Here is a 27670-nt window from a genome sequence, read left to right on the forward strand (position 1 = left end):
AAAATGAAAGCGGCTGCCACGTGAGTGAAGAATGGGCGTAGGTATGAATGAGCAGGTGTATTTACCTTGGTTCATTGCATCATTGCGTCATTTCATGTGGCCTGCATTTAGCTTTTTTAGCAGTTTCTTCATTATTAAGCAGCTTGCACTTCTGCTGTACTTGTAAATCAGTTGTGATGTATTTGTGTTAACCTCATGTAACCGGTAGTGGAGGTCAAACCAGGAGTATTTATCTGCTCCGATTCTGAATGAGTCTGAAATAATAATAACTGAAAAAAGCCCCCCTCAGCAAAACAAAACAAACAAACAAGAAAAGCAATCCAGCACATGTAGTACTTGCAATGACGTTATCGTTAACATATATCTGACCTGTGATCTGATCACTTTTGTTTCATCACCTGTTCATGCATGTGGGTCCACCGTCTGCCTGCCACATGCCCGTTTCTTGACAATAATAGATGAAAATGTCCTCAAAGCAGCATTAATATCCCTGTAACACGTTACCTGTTTAGTATCAAAACGTAAGCCTATACACGATTTGGTTACAAATGAAATCATCAGTCGTGAGTTGAGTTTGTCGTCATGTTTCTTAGGTGTTCAAATGGATGTGTATGTCCACGAATCCTCATAATGAGGTCAAACCCTCATACATCATGATATCTTATCTTCTTTAAGATATATTGTTAAGTGTGGGATTTTTTTTTCTATAGACGGAAATTTAAATCCCACGTGTACGACATTACAGCTTGTTGTACCTGCGGGTTTCCCAGGTATATAGAAAATGAAATATTTTCGCTCTGCTATAAATGCGGCGCTGCAGGTCTGCTCCATCAGAACACCGGGAGACATCCGAGTTTGCTTCATACAAAGGAAGTTTATACCTTTAAAAAAATGATGAACAGGATTCTCTTTGCTTGCCTGTTTCTCACTCTGTCCACTGAAAGCTCCTCGCTAAGCTGCAGATGGATGGATCATAAATTCAGACAGCACAACGAAGAAACTCTGAATCTGCTTGATACCATGGTGAGTGTTTTAATGTTTTAATATTAGTTGATTCGTTATTTAAATAGTTTTAGAATTATTTCACTTGAGCATCTGATGACTAAAACATTCAATGTGTTGCAGGCTAAAAACTCCACTAACACCACTGAAGTGGAGGTCACTGTGGCCTTCCCTAATCACCTGTACCACCAGGTGTCCAAATCATCAGTAAGTGAACCTCAGCTTTTGCCTATTTATAGAAAAAAACATAATTTTCCCTTAGGACAGATTAATTTTGTCTTTTAAATCCACTCTTATTATTATTGAAGCATTTCTAAAGTGGTCTGTATTTGATCTTCTTCTTCTTCCAGGCTGAGGATAAACTGGCTTTCACAGTTCAGATTCTGGAGGAGGTGGCTGCCCTGTTTGAGGAGGATCACAGCTCTGCATCATGGGAGGACAGCACAGTGAGGAACTTGCTCAATATTGTCAACAAACAGGCTGAAGAGCTTCACTCCTGTGTAAGTTCACTTTCAGTTAGGTTTTTATTACATTCGAATATGATACTTTACATGACATGACATATTCTTAATTGTCATTTTGCTTGTAATTAAATTAGATTGGGAGCCACAGTCACAAGAAGAAAACCACAAAGCTGCGCATGTACTTTAAGAGACTCTCACATCATATCCTAAAGGAAATGGTAAGATCACATCATTCTCATTAATTTGGGGTTTAGATCATCCTTAAGATAAATAGATATAATAACTTGTTTCAATAACAATAAGAATACTAATATTGGTATTTCTGTAGGGTCACAGTGCTGAAGCCTGGGAGGTGATCAGGAAAGAAACCAAAGCCCATCTAATGAGAGCAGAACAGCTGGCTTCATCTCTGCACACGGCCCAATAAAACCTGTCTCTTGTCATGTCTGTAATGACGGCTGTGTTAATTTAATTGCTTGTCTATTTATTTTATTTATTTATTTATTTATTTAGTTACTTGGTTATTTGTATATTTTTGTTTTGATTGTTTTTCTATGCTGATGAAGATTTAGGAATATTTTTTTATCTTTATAATGAGCAAAATGAAAATTTTGTAAAATATATTTTACCAAATAAAAGAGTCTATCTTCTTACAAAGTGAATTTATTGTTTATATTACTTTTTAATATCAAAATGGTGAACTTGTAAGTTCCTTTAACCAGATTTCGATTGCAATTAAACTAAAAAATGAAAAACAAAACTCCACAGTGCTTGGAAGTTCACGAAAGTGGAATGAAAGTGTTCTTTAATGGGTTAAAAGGAAAGCCCATAATATAAGATGTAACTCTTCTGTCACTTAATCAATAAATTGACACGATTAAGACAGTTATTTCATGATGAAATAAACAAAAACGTGGATAATGTTTTTCCAGCCTTTCTGTTTTACATTGATCCAGTTTGGGCCAAATTTTGGCCTCATATTTGGAATATTTTGACATAGAGAGGAGTTCATGGTCTACTCAGGGACTACAAGTTGTTCACGTCTTATGGCTGCAAAACAAGTCCTCTTGTATCTGTGGCAGAAAGCTTTTACTTAGGTGTTCTCTGAATCTCAGCTCTGCATTTCATATATGATGTTGTTCTATTGCCTTCATCGGCTGATGCCCTCCAGCTCGCACTGGAATGCTGCACAGCCAAATGTAATGAAGTGAATGAGAATAGCACCTCCAAATCTAAGGCCATGGTGCTCAGCCAGAAAAGGGTGGACTGTCCACTCGTGATCAGGGATGAGTTCCTGCCCCAAGTGGCGGAGTTTAAGTATCTTGGGGTCCTGTTCACGAGTGATGGGAGAAGGGGGAAGGACATTGACAGACAGATCAGTGCTGCGGCTGCTGTACTGGTCCATCAGGGTGAAGAGAGAGCTGAGTGTAAAGGCAAAGCTCTCAGTTTACTCGTCATACTTTATAAATCAAAAGAAACCAAACCAAAGAAAGTCTCTAAAGTGGTCTTGGTGCTCATACTCACTCCACATGAGGTATCAGTACTTCTACTTTCTATGTTATAAGAGCTTTTGTGAAGAATCAAAACAATCTTTCTATATAAATCTGGACAATGTGTCTAATGTTTGATTGCACTCATTAAAAATAAGTGCATAACCATTATTCTTGATATTTCAGGAACAGAAAAGTCAACATATTTCAATCTGTGTGATAAGAAAATATTTATTGACTTTGACATGTAGAATAATATGAAATAGTTTATTTTAATAAAAATTACAAAATAAATAAATAAATAAATAATATACAAATATTAAAAATAGTGCAAATATCATAAATACAATAAATAAATGAAACCAACTAAGATATAATTTAAAAAATAAATTAACTAACATATTTTAAAAAAAATTTATCCAAGAGATAAGTTTTAGTGGGCATTTCCCAGAGAGTTAACCAGGAATCCGCATCGCCTCAGATGATCTTTTGTTATGTTCCTGATCGTCTCCCAGGCTTCAGCACTGTAACCCTACAGACAAAACAATATTATCATTATTAAAATACCAGCGGTGTAAAATCTGTCATAGTTAAATACTAAATACAGGCTCAGTAAAAAAAAATAATGCAGGCTTACATTTTTCTTTAGGATTTTATTTAAGAGTCGCTTGAAATGAATTTCTGTCCGCCGTTGCACCTTCTGTGTCGTGTAACTGTGGCTTCCAATCTAAATAAATCAAGAGAAATAAAACAAAATATATTTAAATAAATCATTCACCACTTTAACTTATTCACAGTTGTCAGGTCTTTTACACAAGAGAGACTGAATTCATTGTAAAATTACAAAAACAAATGAAAGTGAGCTTACACAGGAGCGAAGCTCTTCAGCCTGTTTGTTGACAATATTGAGAAAGTTCTCCACTGTGTTCTCCTCCCATGAGGCAGAGCTGTGATCCTCCTCAAACAGGGCAAACAGCTTCTCCAGAATCTGAACTATGAAAGCCAGTTTATCCTCGAAGAAGAAGAAGAAGAAGAAGAAGAAGAATAAGAATGTTAAGAAATATATTCTAAAACACTTCTTCAGTAAAGACTCAGAGAAGAGAAACACACAGAACTTCTTGCTAGCAAGGGCAGTCTCCAGAAACTGAGACTCGCGCTGAGAAACTGCCCCGGTCTTTATTTATACTTCAGTGAGCGTTTGTTCCTTACATTGCAATGTGGAGGTGTGTGTGTGTGTGTGTGTGTGTGTGTGTGTGTGTGTGTGTGTGTGTGTGTGTGGTCAGAGTGTGGCCCCATAAACAACTTCCCTTAACCTGCTGGTCTGGAAAATCCAACAGTTCATCTATATGTAAAGAAGCACTTAAACTAAAACTGACATAGCTACGTTAATCCTACCGTAAAACAATAAGACAAGGTACGACCTCTCTCATGCTCCTAGGATGTGGGGGTGAATACCCTAGAATGTTACAGACCTCCTAGGATGAGACATTCTTTCAATATGCCACCAACTATATACTTCTACACACAAATAATTACATGCAGCATTCTACCATATGCAAACTTATATCATTAAAAGATTATACTGACTACTAAGTACAATTTTCCATTGACAAAGAAGAAGAAGAAGAAATAATTACTATAGGAATACTTCTGTGACACTTGAAGATGGACGGCTTAGAAAGTCAAAGAACAAGAATTCACACAGCAATGAAAATTTTCCCAGATATATCTTAGATTGCACAGGAATAAATGGTTGAAAATGAGTTCTTTGTATTTCGACCTTGAATTATGCACAGTTATGACAGAGTCGTGATAAGAGACAACTCCCTTGGCTCTGTGGGAGAGAATCCTTACGACCCTTTAATAGCCGAACAGTCTATATATAGGTAAAGACAAACTTTTGTAGATTTGCCATCCTGACACTTTCCATTCTTCCATTAAAAAAAGAAACAACTTTATGTAAAAAGTTGGGGGTGACTTACTGTTGCTTTGGACGTCTTGCGATACAGTCGATTAGGGAAAGCCACGTTGTGCTCAATTTCAGCAACCTTAGTGGTGTTAGTAATCTGCATCACACACAAAACACGCACACACATCATATCCATGGAACTAATCAAACTATTTAAATCAATACCATGTTAAACATTATGCAAAGAAGTGCACTCACCATCATATCAAGTAGACCTAAAGCTTGTTTGTTGTGCAGACTGAATTGACACATTTTGTCGCCTGGATCTTTTACAATCCATTTGCAACTTAACGAGGAGCCCGTACTGTACATCCCGAGAAACAGGCTAGCGAAGAAAATCCTGCTGATCATTTTTGAAAAATGTAGAAATTTCCTTTATGTGAAGCAAACGCTCATGTGTCCTGGTGTTCTGATGGAGCAAACCTCCAGCGCTTCATTTATAGCAGAGCCCAAGGACACACCTATTTCACTTTCCAATCAGCTGGAAAATCCTCACAGGCACACGTCTCAAAAGTAAAAACATGGCAGATTTATGTCATCGTCATAGTCGTTTAATTAGTTCAGTTGATTTAAATGTAATTTAATTACCGTCAAGAAAAAGTTTATTTATCCGAAATCTGTTTTTACTTCTTGATTTTAATCTTGGAAAATTGAAGAGCGGAGATTTACAGCAATGTTTTTCAGGGAGTCTTTACCTTTTTGGCAGTTTGCAAGACATTAAGGTAGGTAATTTTTAAAAAAAAAGTAAAAAAAAAAAAAAAAGATCAAACAGCCAGTTAAAATCCAGTTTGGACACACACACATCAGTGTTGTGTCTGTAGACACACACACATCAGTGTTGTGTCTGTAGACACACACACATCAGTGCTGTGTCTTGACTGTAGACACAAAGGAAAATGAAAGTACGAAACTTCCGTACGCACGTTTGCTTTCATTTTCAAGTATGCTACGATTACAGAGGATAAGAAAGGAGTATAGAGTGATTGAAGTTTATGTTTTTTGAGTTTCTGAAACCAATAAAAAGCCAACTATACTGGAAATATATTGTTTCGGTGGTGAGGCTATGCGGTGGAGTAGTTTATAAGTTGCAGAGTGTGTTATGAAAAGTCTTTAGCAGAGCAGGAGCTGAGAACGGAGAACAGAAAGTCTGTGGTGTCAACAACAATGGAACCACTATGTCGTCTTTAAGTGTTACTCGTAAACTACAGCTTCTACTTTGGGTTTGTTTTTTTGTTTGTTTTGTTTTTATTACCGCTTCTGTTTACCTTTAGTTAAGGTTAGTAGTTAACCTACTTTCTGCATGTTGATTTTGTTCGTTTTTAATGTGTTGTCTTAAATAAAAAAAATAACCCGGAAACCATAAGACACAAAAAATATGTCGACAGTAAAAATGAAATCCCGCCAGAGGATTGGAAATCAACTTGAGTTGGAGCTCGTTTAGATGGTGAAATGCAAACACGCTCTATGTAACTCCTGCCACATTAAATCCTTATATAAATAAGCTAAAAGCATACATAACAGATAAAACAATTTTATTCTATTTACTTTTTTCTATTTAATTGAGCTTTTTACTTTCGTGTATTTTTGTTATTTTCATGTTATTAAGCTATTTGGGTTTAACCCTTTACAAATACCATGATAGAATGGTTTATCTTCTGGGTGATAAACCATTTTATCATCCAGAAGGGCAAAATAGCCATTTTTGTCTTTTGTTTTTTGTTTTAATGTAAAAGTCATAAAGCTAATAGCTATAATTTGTCACTTCTAAGTCAGATTAAATAACATAGGAGGTCACTTTTACAATTCATGAAGAATAATTTTAATGTCAGTGGCAGGGTAGGCATGCAAGTGACACAAATAATGTCAATAAATTATGTTTTTTGTTTGTTTGTTTTGTTTTTGTCATGTAGACTGAGGAATAAGTTCAGGCAAGAGTTTCCATTGGCTGTGATGCTCGCAGATGACCTTGCGATCATCTGCAGTGAGAGTAGGTAGCAGGTGGAAAAGGACCTAGAGGTACGAGCCATGAGGGAAGGTTTACAAGACAGGAAAGAGACCTGCTATGATTTATGGTTTGGAGGTGGTGACATCGACAAAAAGACAGGAAATTGAGCTGGAGATGTTAAGGTTTTCTGTGCAAATAATCAGACTGGAAATGAGCATGTCAGAGACAAAGCTCAGATCAAGTACATTAGAGATAAAGTTAGAGAGGTAAGGCTGAGATGGTTTGGACAAGAGATACTGCATATACTGGGCAGAGGATGTTTAAGATGGAGCTCCGTGGAAAAAGGGAAGACCACGGAGGACGTTCTTGGGTGTAGCGAAGAAGAACATGCAGAGGGTTGGTGTGTCAGAAGAGGATGCTTAAGATAGGGTGAGATAGATGATCCACTGTGTCCTTGAAGAGGATGAGAATGAGAAGAAGATCAAGAAAATCATAAAGAAGCTCACGAAGAAGAAAAAGATCGACAAGAAGAGAATCCATGAGAACAAGCTCAGTTTCACAGCATTTGTGATGGAGCCTGAACGCATCACTAGTCTGAGTTCCCATGATGCACTTCGTTTTCAGTTGGATGGTGACAGTCGAGCGTCTAAAGTCGAGCTGACTTCTGCTCTATTTTTAGGTGTTTTGGAAGCGATGGAGAGTGACTGCACGGATTTTTGTGCCTCTAACGTGCAGCTCCCGTGTTTACGTTAGTTTAAGGAGGACACGCGCTTGTTTTTCGACCTGTTAGCCAGGCTGTTTGTTTCGGTAAGCAAAACTTAGCTAGTAAAAGCCGCCGACAACGTCTGGGTTTAATATTATTACATAGCTGATAGACATTTCGTTATTTACACAGCTTTTTTATTTTATTTGTTTAATTTACAGTGTTTCGGTCGTGCATTTCTGTCATTAATGCACATACGCCCAGTGCTCGTCACTGCAAAGCGTCTGCAGAGAAAACAAATGCTTCTAAATGTCGCTTTGGGTGTTTAAAACGAAACTATTAACCAGCCACTGTTTGGTAAACAGTACTTTGTTTGCTGATAGCCCAGCACTTGATGTATTTAACGCAATCTTATTTGGATGTGATGATGTCAGGGTGGTTGGATTACATGCTAATTAGTTCTCAGAGTGCCTCTCAGTTTTTATTGGGGAATTAAGAAGCTACTTCCCTGCAGACGTCTTCTTTAATCTGTGCTTCACGTGACTTGGAGGGCTACTCACAGAAAGGATGAAATGGCAAATAATGTCACAGAGCACAGCCTCGTGATAGGAAATTCTGGAAACTCGATGTGAGGAGGGAAACTCGTTTCCTTCTCGTCACATGTCTGGCTCGAAGGCGTGGCCATATTCAGGATACAAACTCGCATGACTCGTTTGGTCGCTGTTAGTCAAGCCTGCAAGTGCGAAAAGGGCAGGTCTTTTTGTGTGTGTTTCAGTGTGCCATGTTGGAGTAACTTATTCCAGGAGGTGCCATGCTCGCCACGCAGACTGAAGCTCACCACGAGACTAAGGATGTTAAAAAGGTAAGAATCAGCTCGTTTCACGTTGCGGATTTCACTTCTGTCTGGCTCCTTCCTCTGCTGGTGAGACAGCGTGAGAGTTGGCTTGTGAGATTTAAGTAGTATTGTAATGCAAAGTACCCCCTTGATGTTTAGGTTGTGGGGGACATGGGGTGCTCCAAAAGAAAAACAAAAACAAAACGACAACAGCACAGCCTGTTTTCAATACGCCACTAATAGTGGATGCAGCAGAGGAAATGCATCATAATCCCGGTACTAAGCTCATCAACAGAGGATTTTCATTATGTTTAATGGTGAAGCTGGTCTTGCATAGGTGTAGTCCCAGGGCTACAGGAGGTCTTCTGGTACAGACAGGAAGGGGAAAAAAGCCCAAATGGACCGCTCTGCTGCTGTTGTGCACACTTCAGGGGACCTGCATTGAAAGACTGAATGAAGGTTAACCTAAGAAACTTGTAACAAGTTCTATCCTTTTAGATCAGTGGTGGACATGTTTTGTCTCAGAGGGTCTTACTTACTTTGATAAATTAACCCAAGAGTCAAATATTGAACAATTAATGTGAAATAGTTTCACATATTTCAGAAGTATTTCAAGATTTTTTTCATAGACATAACTGACGCATCAGTCCTGGGTGATCGTGTCAGGAATCAGGAACTTGCTGTTAGTACTTTTTGTGCTTGTGTGTCTATGGTGAACTGTAATATAAAACCACTGAAGTACAAAGCTGAATTACTTAACAAAGAATAGATCTGGCTAATATTTGCTGTTTACTTTTAATATTTTAACTCACACATTGGCTTTCTTATACTTGATACATGCGACATTAGTTTATTTTCAGTGTGACTATTTTTGAGAATTGATTATAACTCTGAGATTTTAATGAATCACCCCGTGTTTCTTGAATCTAAATAATGACAACAAGTGAGACGGTCACCTCTCACCATCAACGCTGTTATGTTAAACATGTTATTGCTTCAAACGTGTTTGTTTTTTTTTTTAACCACTAACAACAATTAAACCCCTCAACATCATTCATATTCAATCTGTTATGATGGCTTGCAGAGATTTGTTGTGCACTGTATATGATTGTATAACTTAAACTGTGTTCTTAACTGCCAAGGGCTGCCACCAGTCTGTGGGCTACTCTTTGAGAGTCTAACTCTAGCCTGAATGGTAGACTTCAGAACCAGAATACCTTTATAATCCCTAAGTAAATTATGTGTGTTAAAGTTGCTCCAAGACAGTAACAGACCAAACTAAATAAATAATGCAATATGCTACAAAGGTTACAAATTTAAGAAACAGTGCTAACACATACAAATTGCTCAATTATAAATATCAAGAATATTACAGAGGTAAATATATATGATTGACATTTAACTCTAACCTGTGAACTTTGTCATTTGTTATTTTACTGTAGAGAGTGTGTTAAAGGGTGTAACTATTGCAGTGTTTACAGTATATTAGATGGCGGAGTTGTACAGGGAGATGGCCACAGACAGGAATGATTTCCTGTGTGGTGCAGTGTGATTTTTGGTAATCTCGGTCTCTCATTGAACGTGCTCCTGTGACTAGCCTGCATGTAATGGAGTGGTATTATTCAGCATTGTCCTTATCTTGGACACCATCCACCTCTCAGACACGACTAGGGATGGGTACCGGTATCATGGCACCGGTTCTGACATAAACGACCAGACCGAAAAGCAGCGCACATTTCGGTGCTTGTTTTTCCTGAGATGTGATACACTTTGAATTCAATCATTTTACGTTTCCGAGGATAGTAGGCGGGTCCAGGTACGTACGTTCTTTTAGAGCAGAACTACAGATTAAAAATGCCCAAGGCGAAGCGGTCAAAAGTCTGGCTGTACTTCACAGCAAAATATGCAAACTCAGCAGCCTGCAACAAGTGCTTTAAGCTGATACTGTGATACTGTCAAAGGAAGTAACACCTCAAATTTTTTTAAAAGCCGAAAAATGCGCCGTATTTGATAGCTTGCTGCGAGACCTCACACCAAGCGCATCTACTGCGGTTGTTTAAGCACTGCTTCCAGCCAAGAGTGATACCATATATGCCCCATAGCTGCAGAAAAGGTAACATTGTTATCTTTTTACAAAAAAACAGCTAAACATGAGAGGTTTTTGGACCAATTTTGTGTTCTCCATTCTTTAAGCACCAGTTTGAGCACCGGCACCATTTCAAAAGTACCGGTTCGGCACTGGTATCGGATAAAACCTAAACGATACCCATCCCTAGACACGACCCTTCCTGCAACAGGAACTTGCGGATCAGTTTGAGTCTGTTGGCATCTGCAACCCTCAACCTGCTGCCCCAGCATGCAACAGCATAGAGGATAGCACTGACCACAACAGACTAACAGAAAATCCTGAGCATTGTCCGACAGATGTTGAAAGACCTCAGCCGCCTCAGAAAATAGAGACAACTCTGGCCCTTACTGTAGAGTGCAGTGGTGTTCTTAACCCAGTTCAGTTTATTGTCTTTGTGTACTCCAAGGTATTTATATTCCTCCACAATGTCCAGAGGGTTCAATTAAAGAAGATGGAGAAGTGTTCCAACTAGGCTTTCCTAGGATCATAAAAATGAAGACGTAAATTATCCTTTAAAAGTAGGAAGCCTGAGTCATAGGTGGCGCTACCCACTAAAGAGGTTTTTGACCTTTCACCAAAGAAAAGTAACCAGAACTATGATTACAAATATTTGTAACCAGTATTTTTTTTTTTTTAAAGTGAGGCTTATTTTACCCAAGTTTAAAATACCTTTTTTTTTTTTTTTTAATTTGTTTATAAAATAGCTAAAAATAACAGGGAGAAACTTCTGTTAGCTTAGATGCCAAATCTTATTTTCCGTCACTATGGACCAGTCGTGCGTAGTCATCCTCCAGACGCCAGGAAAACCCCAGGGTTATGGCTTTTTTTTTTTTTTCTCAAATGTGTTTTTCAGATGTTTCAATGAAAGGAAAAAAATGAGTTAAAAAAACATAAATAATTTTTATGTTTTGTTAACAAGGCTTTGAGACCTCAGATCATTAGGTAAGGTGAAACAAAGTCATTGCTTTGAGTATAGTTGGACAAACTGTGCTTGTCTGGCCCATCGTGGACCGTGGAAAAACCCTGTAATTCTAGTTTTGCAGAAAATAACCCCGCTGCATTAATGTACCGTATATGTCCAGGTGCTTGGAACTGGACCTGTAGATGTTTTTCTTTTAACAAGTCAAGCACTGCAAAGGAAGAGTTCTTCAGTGCTCAAGAGCACTAAGTTTCTTGTGTGTTGCGAAAGAAGCTGCCTTTGTCCTCTAACCTTTTACATAATGTAGGTCTGTTTGTAATGTGTTTGTTATTTTTTCCCCATCAGCTGACAGTGGGTGACATGTGACAGGAGGTTATATACAGGTTGAGTGTCATAACATCACAGCTGATCTCAAACTGCTTGTTTGTCATCACACTGTGGAATGAAATGCAGAAAAAAGTGCCAGTTAATGCTTGAAGATGTTTTCTATGTATGTGGTTGAACAGGAATTTTTTTTCTTGTTTGACAGCTGCTTCCCATCAGAACCAGTTGAGGAATGTGTTGTTAGGTTTTGTATTGTTGATTGTCATTTATGCTTAGAAATATTTAACCATATATGCTTAGAGGTGTATAATCAATTGTGTAGTGATAGGACTGTGATCTTTAGCAGGCTGCAAAGGCTTGGTGTGCATTCTAGAGTGGAATGCACACCCACATCCTAGGAGCATAAGAGAGGTCCTGTCTTCTCTTTGTTGATATAGCAAACACACGTATATCTCTTTAAGTATAAGAGCCTTTTGTTCAGATGGACCCGCTAGACTCCTGGCACCAGCTTTTGGGGAGTCTTCACAGGGTCACATCTTGACCTCACACAAATCACATACACACACACACAAAGGCAAGGTACTCTTTGTGTGTGTGTAGACGTCATATGTTAATGAACCTATGCATATTCATGTAACCTCAATAAAAGAGCAGTGTTACGGGAGAACGGACAAGAGCAACTGGGGTCAAGCGAAGGAATGGCGTTTGTCCGGTTCTCTCCTGTGCACGAGAAACATGAAGAACTTTGCCTACTTCGTGTCTTGCTTGCTGTGTAATTATATTGCCTTCAACGTTCCAGCGAATAGGTTTGTAGCTTGAACCTATCATGTGTTTTATTAAAATCCTTTTCCTCTTCCACGTATTGTTTCTTAGATCAAAGAGAAGTTGGCGCAGTCGCTCAAGGCCCTGCAGAAACGATATGTAGCGTCAGACTCGGTAGTCACCAGTGATGATTCCGATGCTAACCTCCTCTGCTGTGCCCTGGAGGCCATCTTCATCCACGGTATCAAGAGCAAGTACATCCGCTCAGAGTCTCGAAGCAGCAGTAGGAAAGGGGACCGTGGACCCCTCCCTCAGCCTTTTTTCTGGAGCCTCCTCAAGAGTGTCACCCACCGGTAAGTCAGAACCAAGGCACAATTATTCCTAAATTTGGGGGGTTTTGGACTTTTTCCCTTTGGAAAAAATACATTTGTAGATTTTATCTTAGACTTCAGGTTCATTTTATTGTAGTGTCTTTACCTTATGCAAAGTGCCTTGAGGCAACTTGAATAATCAAGTATTCTAACAATTATTCCACTGATTAATCGAGTAATCTGATGACAACTACTTTTTTGGGCTAAGACTATCTTCCAGGAGGCAAAAAGAATTCTGACAGTATTGTGTCTCCTGGATGAGGGGGTTTTGGTGTGTGTTCATGTGTATGTGTGTGTGTCTCTTTAAAGCAGCATGTGGTGGCTGCAAAGAAGAAAAGTGAACATACAATGTTCAATCTTCTCAATAACAATGTTATTGAGAAATTCAAATCAGTGATTCCCAAAGTGTGGCCCTCAGCTTCCTTTTGGGTATTGAAGGTATGCAGGTTGTCTGTGTGGTCAGTGAAAAATTTACAATTGTTAAGCTTGAAGTTAAAATGTTCTGAGTTCCCTGAGTAACATTTTCAAGCTTTAATATTTCCATTTACAAAACAAGTACAAGACAAAAGATTTTAAAAATTGACTGATCATTATCACATGGCAAAAAAGAAGGCTGTTAATAGAGAATTACACAGAATAAGAGAGATGATTGATCAAATGAAATGAAGAACAGAAACGTCAGGAGGTCATTAATCCGAGTCTTGTGTTTAAATCAGAGTTTTTAGTAAAGGGTTAGGGCTGCCGTTTTAGAGTACCTGTGAGGAAGACTAAAAGACTCCAGGTCTCTTTTATCCCCACTGCATCTTGTCTCCTCAATGGCAAATAACTGTCCTTGGACTTTCTATCACTATTATTTTCATTATTATTTTATAGTATTGTTCTGTTTATTTATATCCTGCTGCTAAACTAATTTCCCCTTGTGGGACAATAAAGAAATTTAATCGAATTGAATTGAAGTGTCCCTGAAGATTTTCAGAGTTCATATTGAGTGATGCTGTTCTTAAGTTTAAGTATGACTGATTTAAGGTATTATTCTGTGAAAATGCAATATGTTTATCACACTCTTTTTTTTTTTTTTTTTTTTAACCTAGTGATGTGATCACAGAGCTGGAGAAGATAAGCTTTGTGGGCACTGATGTGGGTCGCTGCCGAGCGTGGCTACGGCTGGCCCTCAACCACGGCCTCCTGGAGTGCTACCTCGTATCGCTGTTCCGTGAAGACTCCAAGCTGCAGGCCCATTATCAGCCCAGTGCCTTGCTCCTGAACCCGGAGGAGCGAGAGGTTCTGCTCAGCTACCTCCAGGGTCTGGCCTCCCTCACATTCAGCCTGTCTTACAAGTCATCTGTCCTCAATGAGTGGACCACCACGCCTCTGGCTCTTGCCGGACTCTGCCCTTTGTCCCAGGCAGACTTACTCGACCTGCCCCTCAATGGTGGAGACCCTCCCACCTCCAAACCGATATGGAAGGAAATTTGGGATACAGTGTCTCAGTCATCGGGTTCTTCGGACGCACTGGATGTACAGAGAGGCTGCCCAGTTTTAGTGGGGAGGGGATCAGATCTTTTACAAGGGAGTCAGACTGCTCTTCGTTCTTCTAATTTAAGCCTGGATACCACAGGCTCCTCTCAGCTGTCCTCCAGCTTGAGCTCTGACAGCCTTCTGCAGGGACAGGACCCCCGCAGCCCGACAGGAGAGCATTGGTCTTCATGTGACTTGGAAGCAGCCATTAATCCCAACATCTGCACCAAGAGGCCACAGAAAGAGTATGTATACATTTTAAACAGTTTTTAATCATTCTGGAGCAAATAGGAGTTAAATAACTGTTCTTAGCACCTGAATGAGCCCCATCTTGTAGTATATTTTTAGCCAGTCCCTCATACACCATCCTGTTGTTCTAATAATCAATAGAGCACCAGATATGTGTTAATCATTGGCAGGAAATAGCCTCCAATAAAACATCCACCCCAATATGGGCTCTGGCACGGGACTGAAAAGCAGCCAATAACCAGTATATAAAATTAGCAGCTTGGATGCAGAGGTTTTTTTTGTTTTTTGTTTTTTTTGGTCTTTCGTCAACAAAAGCTTTTCTTTTATTTAACTTGAAGTAGAATACATGTTTTGAGTTATCTGTATCTCTGCAGCTCGCTGACTGATTTCCGGGAGAGCGGACACTGCAGTCAGGACTCGACACAGGAAGACTCATTTGTCTCCAGCATGGGTCCTTCTCAGTTCTCTGAGAAGGGTATTATCAGTGACAGTGAGCCCCAGGCTTCTGAGTACCAGCCTCCAAACTTTGGACAGCTTGATTTAGAGCAACCAGAAACAACCACTGAGCTGCCGTCATCTGATGATGATAAGTGTCCCGCTGAAGTCTGCAAAAGTGCCTCTTCAGAATTGCACTCGGACATATGTCTTGTCTCAGCAGTCAGTGAACCTGCAGAACCTGTGGAGGAAGTAAGTGTCACTGTTGAGCCTGTCCAGGAAGAGAAGCCAACAGAAAGCTCTGAAAAAACCAACGCAGACTCTGCAGTTCATCAGTGCCCACGTCGCTCTACAAGCATCTTGAGCAGAAAGCCATCTTCAGATTCACTATCAGTAAGTGTAACATCTCTGTAGAGGGTAGCCGTTATTTGAGCAAAACCACAAACTTTATCTGGCCTTAATGCAAATTTGTCAAATGCACTCATATCAGTTCATAAATACTGTGGTTGCTGATTACGTAGAATGCAAAAAAACTATTTGATATTTGTTGCATGAAATGTCAAGTAGGATGTTCAACTCTTATTCTTGAATCTTGAATAATGCATAGAGAAAAAAACAACACAATATCTGTAATAAATAATGGAAAAATGTTATTTTGTGTTTGTTTTCCATTTTAAAACCCCTCACAAAAATGGTGAGTAGTCGCATTAGTTTTACTAACTTAGTCTGTCCATCCATCCATCGTCCATCCATCGTCTAACTCCTTGTCTAATTAGTAGGGGTGCAACGATACACAAAATTCACGGTTCGGTTCGATACTTTGGTGTCACGGTTCGATATTTTTTCGATACAAAAAAATGTTCATGCATTTTTAATTTGTCATTTATTAAAATTATAAATATATATTTTAACTCAAAAGTACAGTTTTTAAATTTAACCCTAACCCTTGTGTGTGTTTTTTATTTTGACAGCGAATGCGCACCTGCGGACCACTTATGTGCAGTCCTGGTTATTTAGCTCATCATATTGCAGCCACAGAAATTCTTTTGTCCATGAAACCATAAAGCTGCACTTTCTTTTTGCCTTATAGTCTGATTTGTCATAACTTCTCCGTTTTGTGGTAAGCTTTTCTTTGGCTGTCACTTCTTCACCCCGACCTGTCTTATTTGGCTCAGCAGAACTCAAATATATATCCTGCTGCTTTTACACACCGACTCACATAAGCTCAGCGATTCTCTGCGCGATCAACCTCTCACATGTTTAAGCTTGCTGCGGGAGATTTCACTTGTCATGTTTGCATAGTAAGCTAACGATTAATAAGACGATGTCAGAGGAATTGGTGCACAAATTATCATCACTCACAGATCAGTGCTGTCGCTCTCTATACACAGTTCGCACGATTGCAAAGTGAAAGCAAAAAAACAAGCGCAAATTCAAACGCGACTTCAATATGTCACATATTGACAGTGGCTCACCGATGCCAATGACATAATTACCCAGCTACATTTCTGAAAGAATGCAAAAGCATTGACATATATTTTTCCTACAATAGCCCGACGGGCAGGGCAGAGATAGATTTTGGTAGCCCGACTGAAAAAAATCGCTAGCTCCGGGACGTCGGGCTAGCGATATTGCGAGCCCTGTATCTGATTGAGGAATCACTCATCTTTGGAAAAGAGAGTTTATTACAGAGAAATGTCTCTTTCCAAAATAAAAGCTATACTATCCGCTTCTTCTGGGCTATATTCTCAGCAGCATAAGGAGAATCATGTGCTAACAGCTGTCTAAATGACTCGGCTAAAGTTAGTAGCATGCTTGTTGTTTTTGTCTTTGCACTAGGATGATGTCGGCGTAAATGTGCAGTCATATTCGTTGTGTTCCCACTAGTGCTTTCAGGTTAATCTCGTTGAAATGACCTTAACGCCACAACACGGCAAATCTCCGTTAACGAGCTACCGCCGATCGCTCCATGCATGGGGCTAGACGGCCAACACGTTAACGAGCTAACTGCGCTAACACACTAGTTCACACCAATGTAATTGAGCATTGCATGGCACATCCAACATACTGTTTTACTTTAGTCCATGACTCGCTTACCTTCAGGGTCATACGTCACATGAAAACCAAAATAATTCCAAACGCCAGATCTGAATGAGGTTCAATTTGCCTGTTGCAAGGAGAGCTTAACTTCTGTCTCGCTAGCTTGCCCTGCGCTCTTCCTTCTGACGATGCTGTCTGTGTTGAGCGCTCAGTGGATCTGCGCTGGACAGTGCAGCCTAGGCGGAGTAGTCGAACACAGATTCACTGAGCGCTCAACACAGACAGCATCGTCAGAAGGAAAATTGATAAAATAAATTACAAATGTTGTATTGTTCGATACATATGCGTACCGAACCGAAAGCACTGTATCGAACGGTTCAATATCGATACGAATATCGTTGCACCCCTACTAATTAGGGCTAACTTTTATTGACTGAGTACTGAGTCTTACTATAGTACTCACATCCACAGCGACATTTTACCTGAAAAACACCTCTCTGATCTGTGGGAAGTAGCTTAAGCACGCAGCAGAAACCCACATGGGCACAGCAAAAACACACCAACCTGCTGTTCTAGTGTTCAGTGTTAATAGACTGTGAGAATACTGCCGGAAGGCAAATTAGTAGTGATATGAAACCAGTCCTGTGGCGAAATGTTAATAAAATGGAGTACAGAAGGTAGCCATACTATACCAGCAAATGCCTAGAGTGAAAACAACTCTTAATTGTGATCTCTGAATGGGGAAAAACTAAAGATATTTCTTAGTGTTTTACATAAATATAGGAAAATCTCTTAACATTAGTCAAGACAGACACATTTGTGCTTAAATTCACGTGACCGTTTAGAGACCACTGTTTATAGCTTCTACACCACTAACACCAATGACACATGATAAAAGGGGAACCCTTTTTTTGCAAACTGCACTCTGCTACTTACCATTAACATGCAAATGAAACCCTTTAGTTCCCAATGCTAAATAAAACATCCTTTCCTGCTTTTTGCAGCATTCTTATTCTTGGATCTCAGACGATGACATTTATAAGCCCCACCTGGAGAATTTGCCGGACAGCGATGACGCACCTGTCTCTCCTCCCGCACCTGAGCCCAGCATCTCGCCGTCACGTCCAAGTGTCGTCCATCGCAGACAAATAGGTACCATCCCCTGTCCCCCAAGCTTTGAGTGTAAAACTTATGATAAACGGTTGTATGAAAAGAGTTTTGGGCGCTGGGCATAATTCACAGCAGTCAGTGCTCAATGTGAGAACATAATAAAGTTTCTTTCTTTCTTTTTTTTTTGTAATTGAGCACTACAAGCTTGTGTATGGAAAAAAAAAAAAAAAAAGATGTAAGAATTTTATGCAATATAAGAAAAATGCATAAATGAAGGAATAAGTAATTATGGGGAATCTCAGCAATCTCACTGCCCGAGGAAAGAAATCTGAGTTTCAGAATTCTGCCAACTGAGTTTCTCTGAACAAACTGTTTCTATCACAAATAGATCATTGCATTCAAGTGAAAGAGACAGAGCTGTTAACAAACTAAACAGAAGCCCACATATAAAATCGTTGCTCCACAGCACTTCTAGTGGTACCTGCAGTGTGCGCACACCTGGTCAATACAGGTAGCCACTGAGGGATTACAAATGAAGTAACATACTGCACTAAAGTCCAGGAGCACTAGAAAGCGTGGAATGAGATTAAAGCCACGCCCCCAGATTTTCCCAGCAGGTAATTTCCTTCAGGTCTCAAAAGAGAAAACGCCTGCTGTTACATAATGCTTGGCGTGTGGCCACATCACTGTGGAATGTGATTTTACTACATTTGCAGGACGTCACCTGGATGAGTCCCATGGCCTGTTTTAAAAATAGAAATAATGTGAAAGAGTGTAACACAGTAACGTTAACAGCGCAGATAGTGAAGCATGTCATGGGACATTTTGTGACAAAGCATATGGACTATGGTTATTATTTATTTTTAAAATCATTTTGTCAATAATGGGACTGTTCACGAGTAGCTAATCTCAGTCATTCACATGAACAGATTAGATTATTTAACCGTGTTGTGAGTCAATGTTAACTTATCTATTGAAGCAAATAATGGGGAATGTTGGCTGGTGAAATTATCCCACTGGGGATGTCAACTTGAATTCCAAGCCTTCTTTTCATTTTGTTTTCGCGCTGCTAACAGGAACTCTGAAGTCATGTAATAGTTGATTGGAAATCCAATGTCAGTTCACATATCGGCCTGTTCTTTTTCTTGTAACCCCGTTTCCTTCTCCATTTTTTTTCTCTACATTGCATCACTGTGTTGTAGCAAGTTGAGAGGACTTGCCAGGGAAGAATTACTTTCTGGGGAAAGTAATTTGTTAGATTACTTATGTTACATTTGCATTACCATATAACGTGGCCTAAATGTCATAGAATTACCAGACGTTAATGTAATAACACATTAACAAACAATAATATAGTTTCTTACATAGACACAAATCCCTGTCCTAATGAGGATTTTTCTTTTAGTCTTTAAGTTTTAACACACAGTTGACAGCTACATTGAAAACCAGTCCAGCTTTTATTTATTTATTTTTATTTATGACAACCCTGCAACTTTGCTCAAAATAATGCAAAAGGTTCAATTGTGGCTTAATTTTCTGTATGTATTGCTCAGCTAGTAAACATGGATATAAAAGAGGCCTTCTCAGTGTGAAAACACGACAATGTCATCTATGTATGTGTTTTTCCCAGGGCTGTCAAACCCCTTTCGAGGGTTGCTGAAGCTCGGTCACCTAGAACGACGCAGCGCCGTAGGATTATGGCGCGACTACTACTGCGAGCTGTCACCCTTTGAGTTCCGCCTATATGGGAATGCAGATGAACGGACATGCTGCGAAAACTGCTCCCTGGTGCGATGTGAAGACGTTCACATCACCTCAACTGAGGGCCGCTTTGACTTGACCTTTCCTGGAAAACGGCTTTACCTCCGGGCGGCCAATCGTGACGAAGCTGAGGACTGGGTGGACCGGATTATTGAGGCTGTCAACAAAAGCCGACCAGTACCGCATGGCGAGCAGTGGGAGGTGCTGCACACCGGGTGTGAGAATGGTGTGGATGAACGTGCAGTTTCTTCGCCACCCTTGTCCCCTTCCAGCCCTGAGCAAGGCCCGTCTGGTTCTGATGCTTGTGGAGGGCAGGATTCTCCATCTCCTCCTCAGCAGGAATTTGACTGGACATCGACTACAAATTTAGAAACAGATTCCATCAAAGAAGCTGTTTTGTACTTCTCCACAGATCCTGAGGCCCGGACGTGGGAACGTATGGTTTTCTCTCTCTCCTTGGAGACCTTGAAAGGATTTCTCGTAAAAGAAGGAAGGAAGCTACAGCGGCTAAATTACCCTGTTGAGGAAATCCGGGATGTGGTACCCGATGTTTCTCAGGGGGGACCAGCCTTTTTCAAGCTCCTGACAATTCGAGAAACGCTTAGATTTAGAGCGGAGAATGACAAGGAGGCTCGCTTTTGGAGGAAGTTTATCCGAGAGGCTCTTGACTCATACCTGGAGAATGGGGAGTGTGAAGGCTCTGAGGTACCTTTGGAAGCGACTGGAAATCTGTACAGACTGGTGCAGCATAGGCTAAAAGAAGATGGAGCACTTCTTGTTCACCTTTTCAAAGTTCCCTCAGAGAAGGGCCTGGACACTCAGGGCTTCAAATGTGCAGGTAATGTTAGAATTTAAAAAATATCTTTAAACCTTTTGAAGCCTGTTTGATGTAAAATCAAGCAGATTTTGCTTGTTGTGGTAATCCATCCTGTCTGCAGTATCAAAAGTTGAAGCTTTTCATTGCACTTCTAGTGTAAGTGATTGGGTCAAAACCCTTTACTGGGTTTGAGCACACCATTTTTTTAAATTTAAGACTTCAGCAGTCTGAGACGGACAAAATCAACCTTGTTTTAAAATTATCAGCTTAACAGCATTAAAAAGCATGTTTTGGACTCTTGGATAGTTTCGTCCTTCATTAATAACCTTTACAGTAAATGAATGCTTTAATAATGCATTTGTTTGCATTTGACTAAAACTTGAAGTTAAGGGTATGGCCTAATGTTTATAATGTGCATTTTGGAACATTTTAATGGACCTGACTTGCTGTGTGGTACTGATCATTGCAGATGCGTCTGTGTGTGTGTGAGCCTATGGCTTGAGCTTGCTTGTGTTAGCTAATAACTTTGCACTTCAATCTCTTGTTCAAATATTGTTCACTTCTGGCTCTGCAAAACTAATATATTGACAGCCAAAACAATAATGCTGAAACTTTAAAATCCAGGATCCATAAACCAGTAGATAATGTCATTTTATGTACTAAAAAAAAAGAAGAAACTTTTACATTAAGAAAACTGGAGATTATGGAAGATTTGCACTTGTCTGTTCAGTCTGTTCATTTCCTGTTGTTTAGTTTGGTTTTGAGTGTGATGATAAAAATCAGCATGTTGCCTAGGAGTCTAAGACCTGATCTTGTGTTCAGTTGTATTTTTTACGATCCTTTTACCCCAAAACCAATAAAACCCATCTTTAAGATCCACCTATTTTCCCAAAAGAAATTTAAAGTATTATTCCTTTGCTTTTGTCCCACTTTTCTAGCAAGTATCTTAAAACTCGGTCAGGTGTTTCTTTGCGTAATCCCGCTGACAGATCTGTTTTGGGGTTTGGTTTTTTTGTGGGGGGGGGGGGATAAATCTTGGGATGAAAGACATCAACTTCTGACACGTGGAGCAGATCAAGCATAGCCTTGTAAATCATAATGTATCACTGATTGAGTCTACGGGAAGAGGAATCCGACTCATTGTTAGAGTGGATGTGACTCAGACTGAGTTGTGCTTTGCTGTGTCTTGCAGGCTGTCCTCAGAAGATTGGACTGTCACTGGGCAGAGCCAGGTTATGTGAGTTCTCTGGGCTGTACTACTGTGAGTCATGCCACAAAGGTGACACCTCCATCATCCCCTCACGCATGGTACACAACTGGGATGTTGCCCAAAGAGAGGTAGGTGCAACACGTAACTATCTGCAAACAAACTTCTATAAAAAAATTTGTTACAGCAATTAGAAAAAACAAACATATATGACTTCCTACCTGCTAATTTAGATGAAAGCTTAGTGTCATTTGAAGAAACTGGCCTTGGGTATTAACACGAGTGCTGCAGACTGGAAGCATGAAGCACACTGTGTAATGTGTTACACCAAACTCTATGAACTTGCATCTTAAAGGTCTGAGTCTCATTTGAAATATTTTCTAATATTTTTTTTTGTTTGTTTGTTTTTTGTTTGTTTGTTTTTTTGCAACTTAACTGTTTTGTGACCTCTGAGGTTAAATAAAAAGACGGCTTTGCTAAAACAATCAAGTCAAAAAGTAAATGCCATTTCAGTATTTAATATCTCAAATTTAATTAAGGAAATATTTATGTTCACATACACTAATTATGAGCATAAATGTGATCACTGTCATGAATATGAATGAGTAACCTTTTTTTCTTTTTTATTTCTTGCAAGTTTTGAGGTTTGATTCAAACATTGATTTATTACAGTGCAAACCTGAATCAGGAATTGAAGAATGGATTAGGCTAATATGTACTAAATGTGCTAACAGTGTTTATATTTTGAGGAGGTCACCTCTTTCTAAGACCAAAAAGTCTGGTTGTTGCTGTTTGTCACAGAAACTGTTCATACAGCGCCATCTGCTGAAATAGAGTTAAATGGCAGTACAGACTATTTGCATTTCCTCCAGGCTAACTGACAGTACAGTCCTCTTACAGTTTTTCTGTGCGGGTTTGTTTTATGTATTCTAACCCACTCATAACTAAATATTCTAGTTTGTCTTTTTTTTTTTTTTTTTTTTTAAATTGCTGAACATTTTGAAGCAACATGTCAGCCTCATGAGACTGCTTACACTTGTTTGTCTGCACAGGTGTCTAAGAAAGCCCTGTGGCTTCTGAAGCAGGTAGAACAAGAGCCTCTGCTCAACCTGGAGCAGCTGAACCCTGAGTTGGTTGCGCACACAGAGTCCATGGGTCAGGCCCACGAGCAGAGGCAGAAGCTATGCCTTCTGGGTGAATATCTGCATACCTGCCGCAGTGGAGCCTGCAAGAAACTCAAAGCGAGGTGTTTGGCAGAATGCCTTGGCAATAACAATAAATTACTCTAGGCTACATTGTTCCTATTGAATTTCTTTTTAATAGGAACAATCAATTTAAATGCTATAAAACATGTTAAACACCTTTCTTTTCTTTTTTTTATCTCCTTCCATTTCTCTCTCTAGAATGGGGCAGCGAACTTACCTGTTGGAGTCAAACCACCTGTACAGTGTCAAGGACTTGCGACAGGTAACCTTCTGGCCCGCTTTTATTGCATATAGGATCCGCCACCTTAAAATACCTACATATAGGCATCTGTATTTTTTTTATTTCTTTTTTGTCAGGTAGCAGAGGGCCAGTATGTAAACTTTCTGCGCAGGCTGGTGCAACATGCCTCTAATCACGTGTTCAGCTGCGACCTTTGCACCCAGCGTGGCTACATTTGTCAGATATGCCACTCTGATGACACCATCTTCCCCTTCCAGTTTGAGACAACCACAAGGTATGTTTTCCAAAGGCATCTCTCTTCATTCCTCATTCTTTTTATTTATTTGAGCCCTAAAACAAAATAGTTTTAAAAAGAAAGAGGAAAAAGTCTCCACAATGAGGCCAGCCTTTTGTCCAAATATTCTAAATTAAATGCTAAACACCAGCTCCAACTTTTTAAACATCCTGTTCTTCTGTGTGACTTCCTTTCCCTTGTTTGTGTTTTCAGTGTTCTTTTTAGTCGCCACTGTCTGTCGCTTTTTAACGTGGGCTATATAAAGTGTAAACAGGACAAAAATAAACTGAAGCCCTCTTGTTAATATGAATAGCAAGACACAATCTACCAGAGAGACGTAGAAAACACTTTTAATAAAGCACACAGACCAAAATGATCTTCTTTTGGCTGCTACTTTTAGGGGTCGCCACAGTGGATCACCTGCCTTCATCTCACCCTATATCTAGCACCCTCCTCTGTCACTCCAACCCGCTGCATGTCCTCCTTCTCTTCTCTGTGGTTTTCCGCTTTTCCTCCTGTCTGGCAGCTCCATGTCCAAACCATCTCGGCTTTGCCTCTCTAACTTTGTATTCAAAACGCTCATCCTGAACAGTCCTTCTGTTACAATAAACTTGTCTGTCCTGCTCACTTGCACTGAAACTCTTAGCATTTTAACTTGTCTACCTGCAACTCTGCCAGTGCCACCATCTCCAAACCATCCATCTTAGTAGGTCTCACTACAATCACTACTTCCAGGCTCATATGGGATTTGTCACCAACCTAATGAACATCTCTTGACATCAGTCACACAAAATCTGTAACAGATGATCATCCGTGTCTTTGTCACCACCCGGCTGGCTTCTTGCAGTGGGGTCCTGTTCGGAAATTCCTGCAAAGCCCTGGACAGAATCCAGTATGTCCAGAACTCATCTGCCAGGCTTCTAACATGCACTAAGCTCGGGGAATATATCACACTCACCCTCATAAATCTCCACTGGCTCCCAGTCAAGTAACGCATTACTTACGAGATCCATCTTCTCATCTACAAATCCCTCAATGCCCTGTTTTCATGTGCTGTTTTTGAAGTGGAACTGAAGTCTTTGCACTCTTGTCAAACCAGCCAGATTCCACTAACAAAAATAGTAATTATACCTGAGAACACACTTTAGATTTAGATTAGCAACTGCTGTCTGGTGGCTTTGAAAATTACAGTGTACTCATTAGTGTGGAGAAAGTCCAAGGGGGCTTTGAGCTTCTGAGTGAGAGTGGGTGTGAGGCGGAAGGAGCCTAAGGTATAGTGTGACAACTGCAACCACTCGCTCAGCTTTACCAAAGAAGCGCTTTATAGAACGTGAATTCAAACTGTTCTAATATAAATGACTGTCTTGTCCTGTACCTCATTTTAAAATATTGATAAGATCTTAAAATCTGTGTCTCCAAAGCTATAAAAATAACACCTATATGTAGGGATGGGTATTGATAAGATTTTAACGATTCCGATTCCATTTTCGATTCTGTTTAACGATTCGATTCTTTATCGATTCTCTTATCGATTCTTTTTTTTTTTTTTAAAAAAGGAGAACACTAAGGTCGATTAGCTCAGAGCTTTGTTTTATATCTTCTCTTTGAACAAGATAGAAATTTAGGAGTAACATGGCCTTACAAACCCAACAGTGAGATCTTGAGAGATCCAGCCTACGGCTCTTCAATGGGGTGTCACAGGGTCCCCAGGAAAAAAAAATGTAAATGTAAAATAATAAAATAAATATTCTTGTGAGACATATCACATATTGACGGGGTCGGGTTATGTTAAAAAGTATAAATTGTTATACTTTGTTCATTGGTTCAAAGGTACCCCACACTTCTTTTTTTGTTTGCTTGTTTGTTCTGGTGTATTTTTCATTTGAACTGTTACTCTGCCAGAGTACTCATATTTACAAGATGGCATTGAACGCCCCATTGGTGTATCAGGAAAACTATTTTGTACGTATGTTCCTTGAAGGGGATTGAAGTCGTTCTTTTTTCCACCGCAGCGAAGGGCTAGGAGTAGGAGAGGAGCTGCTGTATGTTTTTGTTATCGAATCGATCTGATTGTGAAATAAAGCATATGCAGTGAGAAAGCAACTCCAGGAGTCATCCCTGCCTTAAAGCTGCAACATTCTTCTGTAGCAATAACAAAGTATAACATAAATTGTTCTGTGGCAATTACACAAGAATATCCAGTAATGTCCCTGCCCACAATTAAACACATTCACTTACCAAAAATCGGGGGCATCTGCTGTGGCAAATGGGTGCAAGCCTTTGACCACAAACTTAGACACTGCTCGGTGACATTAGTCTATCCTGGCCTGAAAGGAGACGCTACCGGTAGACTGCAGCGAGAACTGCCAGCATCTGAGCCAGACTCTGTCTGTCTCTCTCATCATGGTCACCTACATGTACAGTAATGGCAGGTCTTGTAATAAGGCAGATTGCGCTAACATAATATGCACTGTTAGTTGATTATTTACCTGCCGCATTAACGGGAGAGGACGTGCAAACGTTAGCGCTGCTGCTGGGTTGAGAGTCACGAGTCCGGAGCGGAATTAAAAACGCGTGTCATCGCGTGTTTTGTGAGCAAATGCTTTTGCATATTCGTAGTGTTTCCTCCCTTAAATGAAATATCTACTTTGCAAGTTGCCCTGTTGTCATCGGTTCTCATAAAGTATAATCAAACTTTTGAGCGTTTGAGCCGCTTAGGCGCCGTGTTTCCTGCCAGGTAAATGACACTCCGCAACGTGGTGACGTCATTCGGGGCGACTGGAATCGATAAGGGAATCGTTTGCAAAAATGGCAAACGATTCCAAGGAATTGAAACAGTGGGAACCGGTTCTCAACAAGAACCGGTTTTCGATACCCATCCCTACCTATATGTGTGGAAATTATTGGGGAAACACATTTTCTCTATCGGAGGATTTAAGGCTGACACCGTCAACTGACTGAGAAATTCTTTTGTGAAAATCATACTTTAAGTTTGTGGAAAAGCAAAACAAAACCTTTAACATATGCTAAATTTGGTCATTAGTATTTTTACTAGAAGTGGTGTGGAAATTGTGTCCACAGTGCCTTTAATTTGGTTTGTTTTTTCTCTTGCCCAGGTGTGAAGATTGCAAAGCTTTGTTTCATATAAGCTGCAAGGCTGATGAGCAGTCCTGTCCTCGCTGTCAGCGGATGAGGAAATACATGGAGAGGGATCTGCAGGACTGAGCACGGTCAGTAGGGACAGTGCTGAGCTGTGAGCCACGGGGCCAGACTGTTAAACGTAAGCTGGTGGAGAGTAAAGAAAACAAAATTTAGCTTTCACATGATGTAACCTCAAGTGCAATTATGAGTTTGCCTGCCCTAACTGACTTAAAGCAAGCATGAAGATGAAGGTATTTGAAGTCACAGTGCTACAGTAGCTAGACTCTCTTGCACTAATGTAGAGGCATTCAGAGCCTCGTGCTGCTCACATGATGCAGCCAAATGTTACTGACCAGTGATTTAAATACCTCTCTGATTTCTGATTCAGCCACGACATCAAAAAAGGCCTGGTCAGACGTCGAGGGTGCTGCCAATCTATTGTATCCAAACATTTTTTACAGTTGGCCGTTTTCCACTGCAGGAACTAATAAGTAGCTTGCACCATTACCTATTCTAAACTCAGGAATCCCCACACCCACTCCTGTAAAACCTCTTGTAGGACTGCTTCTGGATCAGAATCTACTCCAGAATAAGAGCCTGTACTTAGAGGTTCTTAACTACTATCAAACACTACTTTTTTTTTTTTTTTTTTTTTTTCCTTCTTTAGTTTCAGAACAAGAAAATCTTTGAAAAACCCCCAAACCTATTCGAACAAAGAAGTTTAGGAGTCTTTCAAATTGTAAAATTTAAGTGGATAAAA

The 27670-nt window shown here is 39.9% G+C and overlaps 3 protein-coding genes across 4 annotated transcripts; 2 read left to right on the forward strand and 1 right to left on the reverse strand.

Annotated features, from left to right (window-relative positions):
• The first annotated feature begins 891 nt into the window (after nt 1-891).
• Nucleotides 892-1893, forward strand: LOC146627040 (interferon a3-like). The gene is made up of 5 exons (XM_085361003.1): nt 892-1023; nt 1126-1209; nt 1353-1502; nt 1601-1684; nt 1795-1893. The coding sequence occupies exons 1-5, from the start codon at nt 892-894 to the stop codon at nt 1891-1893; spliced, it is 549 nt and encodes a 182-aa protein (XP_085217129.1).
• A 1496-nt stretch (nt 1894-3389) lies between these two features.
• Nucleotides 3390-5276, reverse strand: LOC146627041 (interferon a3-like). The gene is made up of 5 exons (XM_085360281.1): nt 5124-5276; nt 4939-5022; nt 3825-3968; nt 3594-3683; nt 3390-3488 (listed from the first exon to the last, which is right to left on the reverse strand). Exons 1-5 carry the CDS (start codon nt 5274-5276, stop codon nt 3390-3392), a joined length of 570 nt encoding a protein of 189 aa, XP_085216407.1.
• Nucleotides 5277-7508: 2232 nt separating this feature from the next.
• Nucleotides 7509-27533, forward strand: plekhm1 (pleckstrin homology and RUN domain containing M1). 2 transcript variants are annotated; one of them, XM_085361570.1, is made up of 12 exons: nt 7509-7677; nt 8349-8435; nt 12653-12894; nt 14004-14675; nt 15054-15507; nt 18159-18306; nt 19895-20863; nt 22035-22180; nt 23102-23295; nt 23453-23516; nt 23612-23769; nt 26886-27533. In XM_085361570.1, the coding sequence occupies exons 2-12, from the start codon at nt 8385-8387 to the stop codon at nt 26992-26994; spliced, it is 3207 nt and encodes a 1068-aa protein (XP_085217696.1). In that variant the 5' UTR covers nt 7509-7677; nt 8349-8384; the 3' UTR covers nt 26995-27533. The 2 variants fall into 2 exon arrangements, with proteins under 2 accessions (XP_085217696.1, XP_085217695.1); XM_085361569.1 differs by having other exon boundaries at nt 7509-8435.
• The last annotated feature ends 137 nt before the right edge of the window (nt 27534-27670 follow it).

The sequence above is a fragment of the Diplotaxodon limnothrissa genome, linkage group LG8, assembly GCF_057381915.1.
Source record: "Diplotaxodon limnothrissa isolate DT_005_m linkage group LG8, D_limnothrissa_male_GT1.1, whole genome shotgun sequence".
NCBI classification, from domain to species: Eukaryota; Metazoa; Chordata; class Actinopteri; order Cichliformes; family Cichlidae; genus Diplotaxodon; species Diplotaxodon limnothrissa.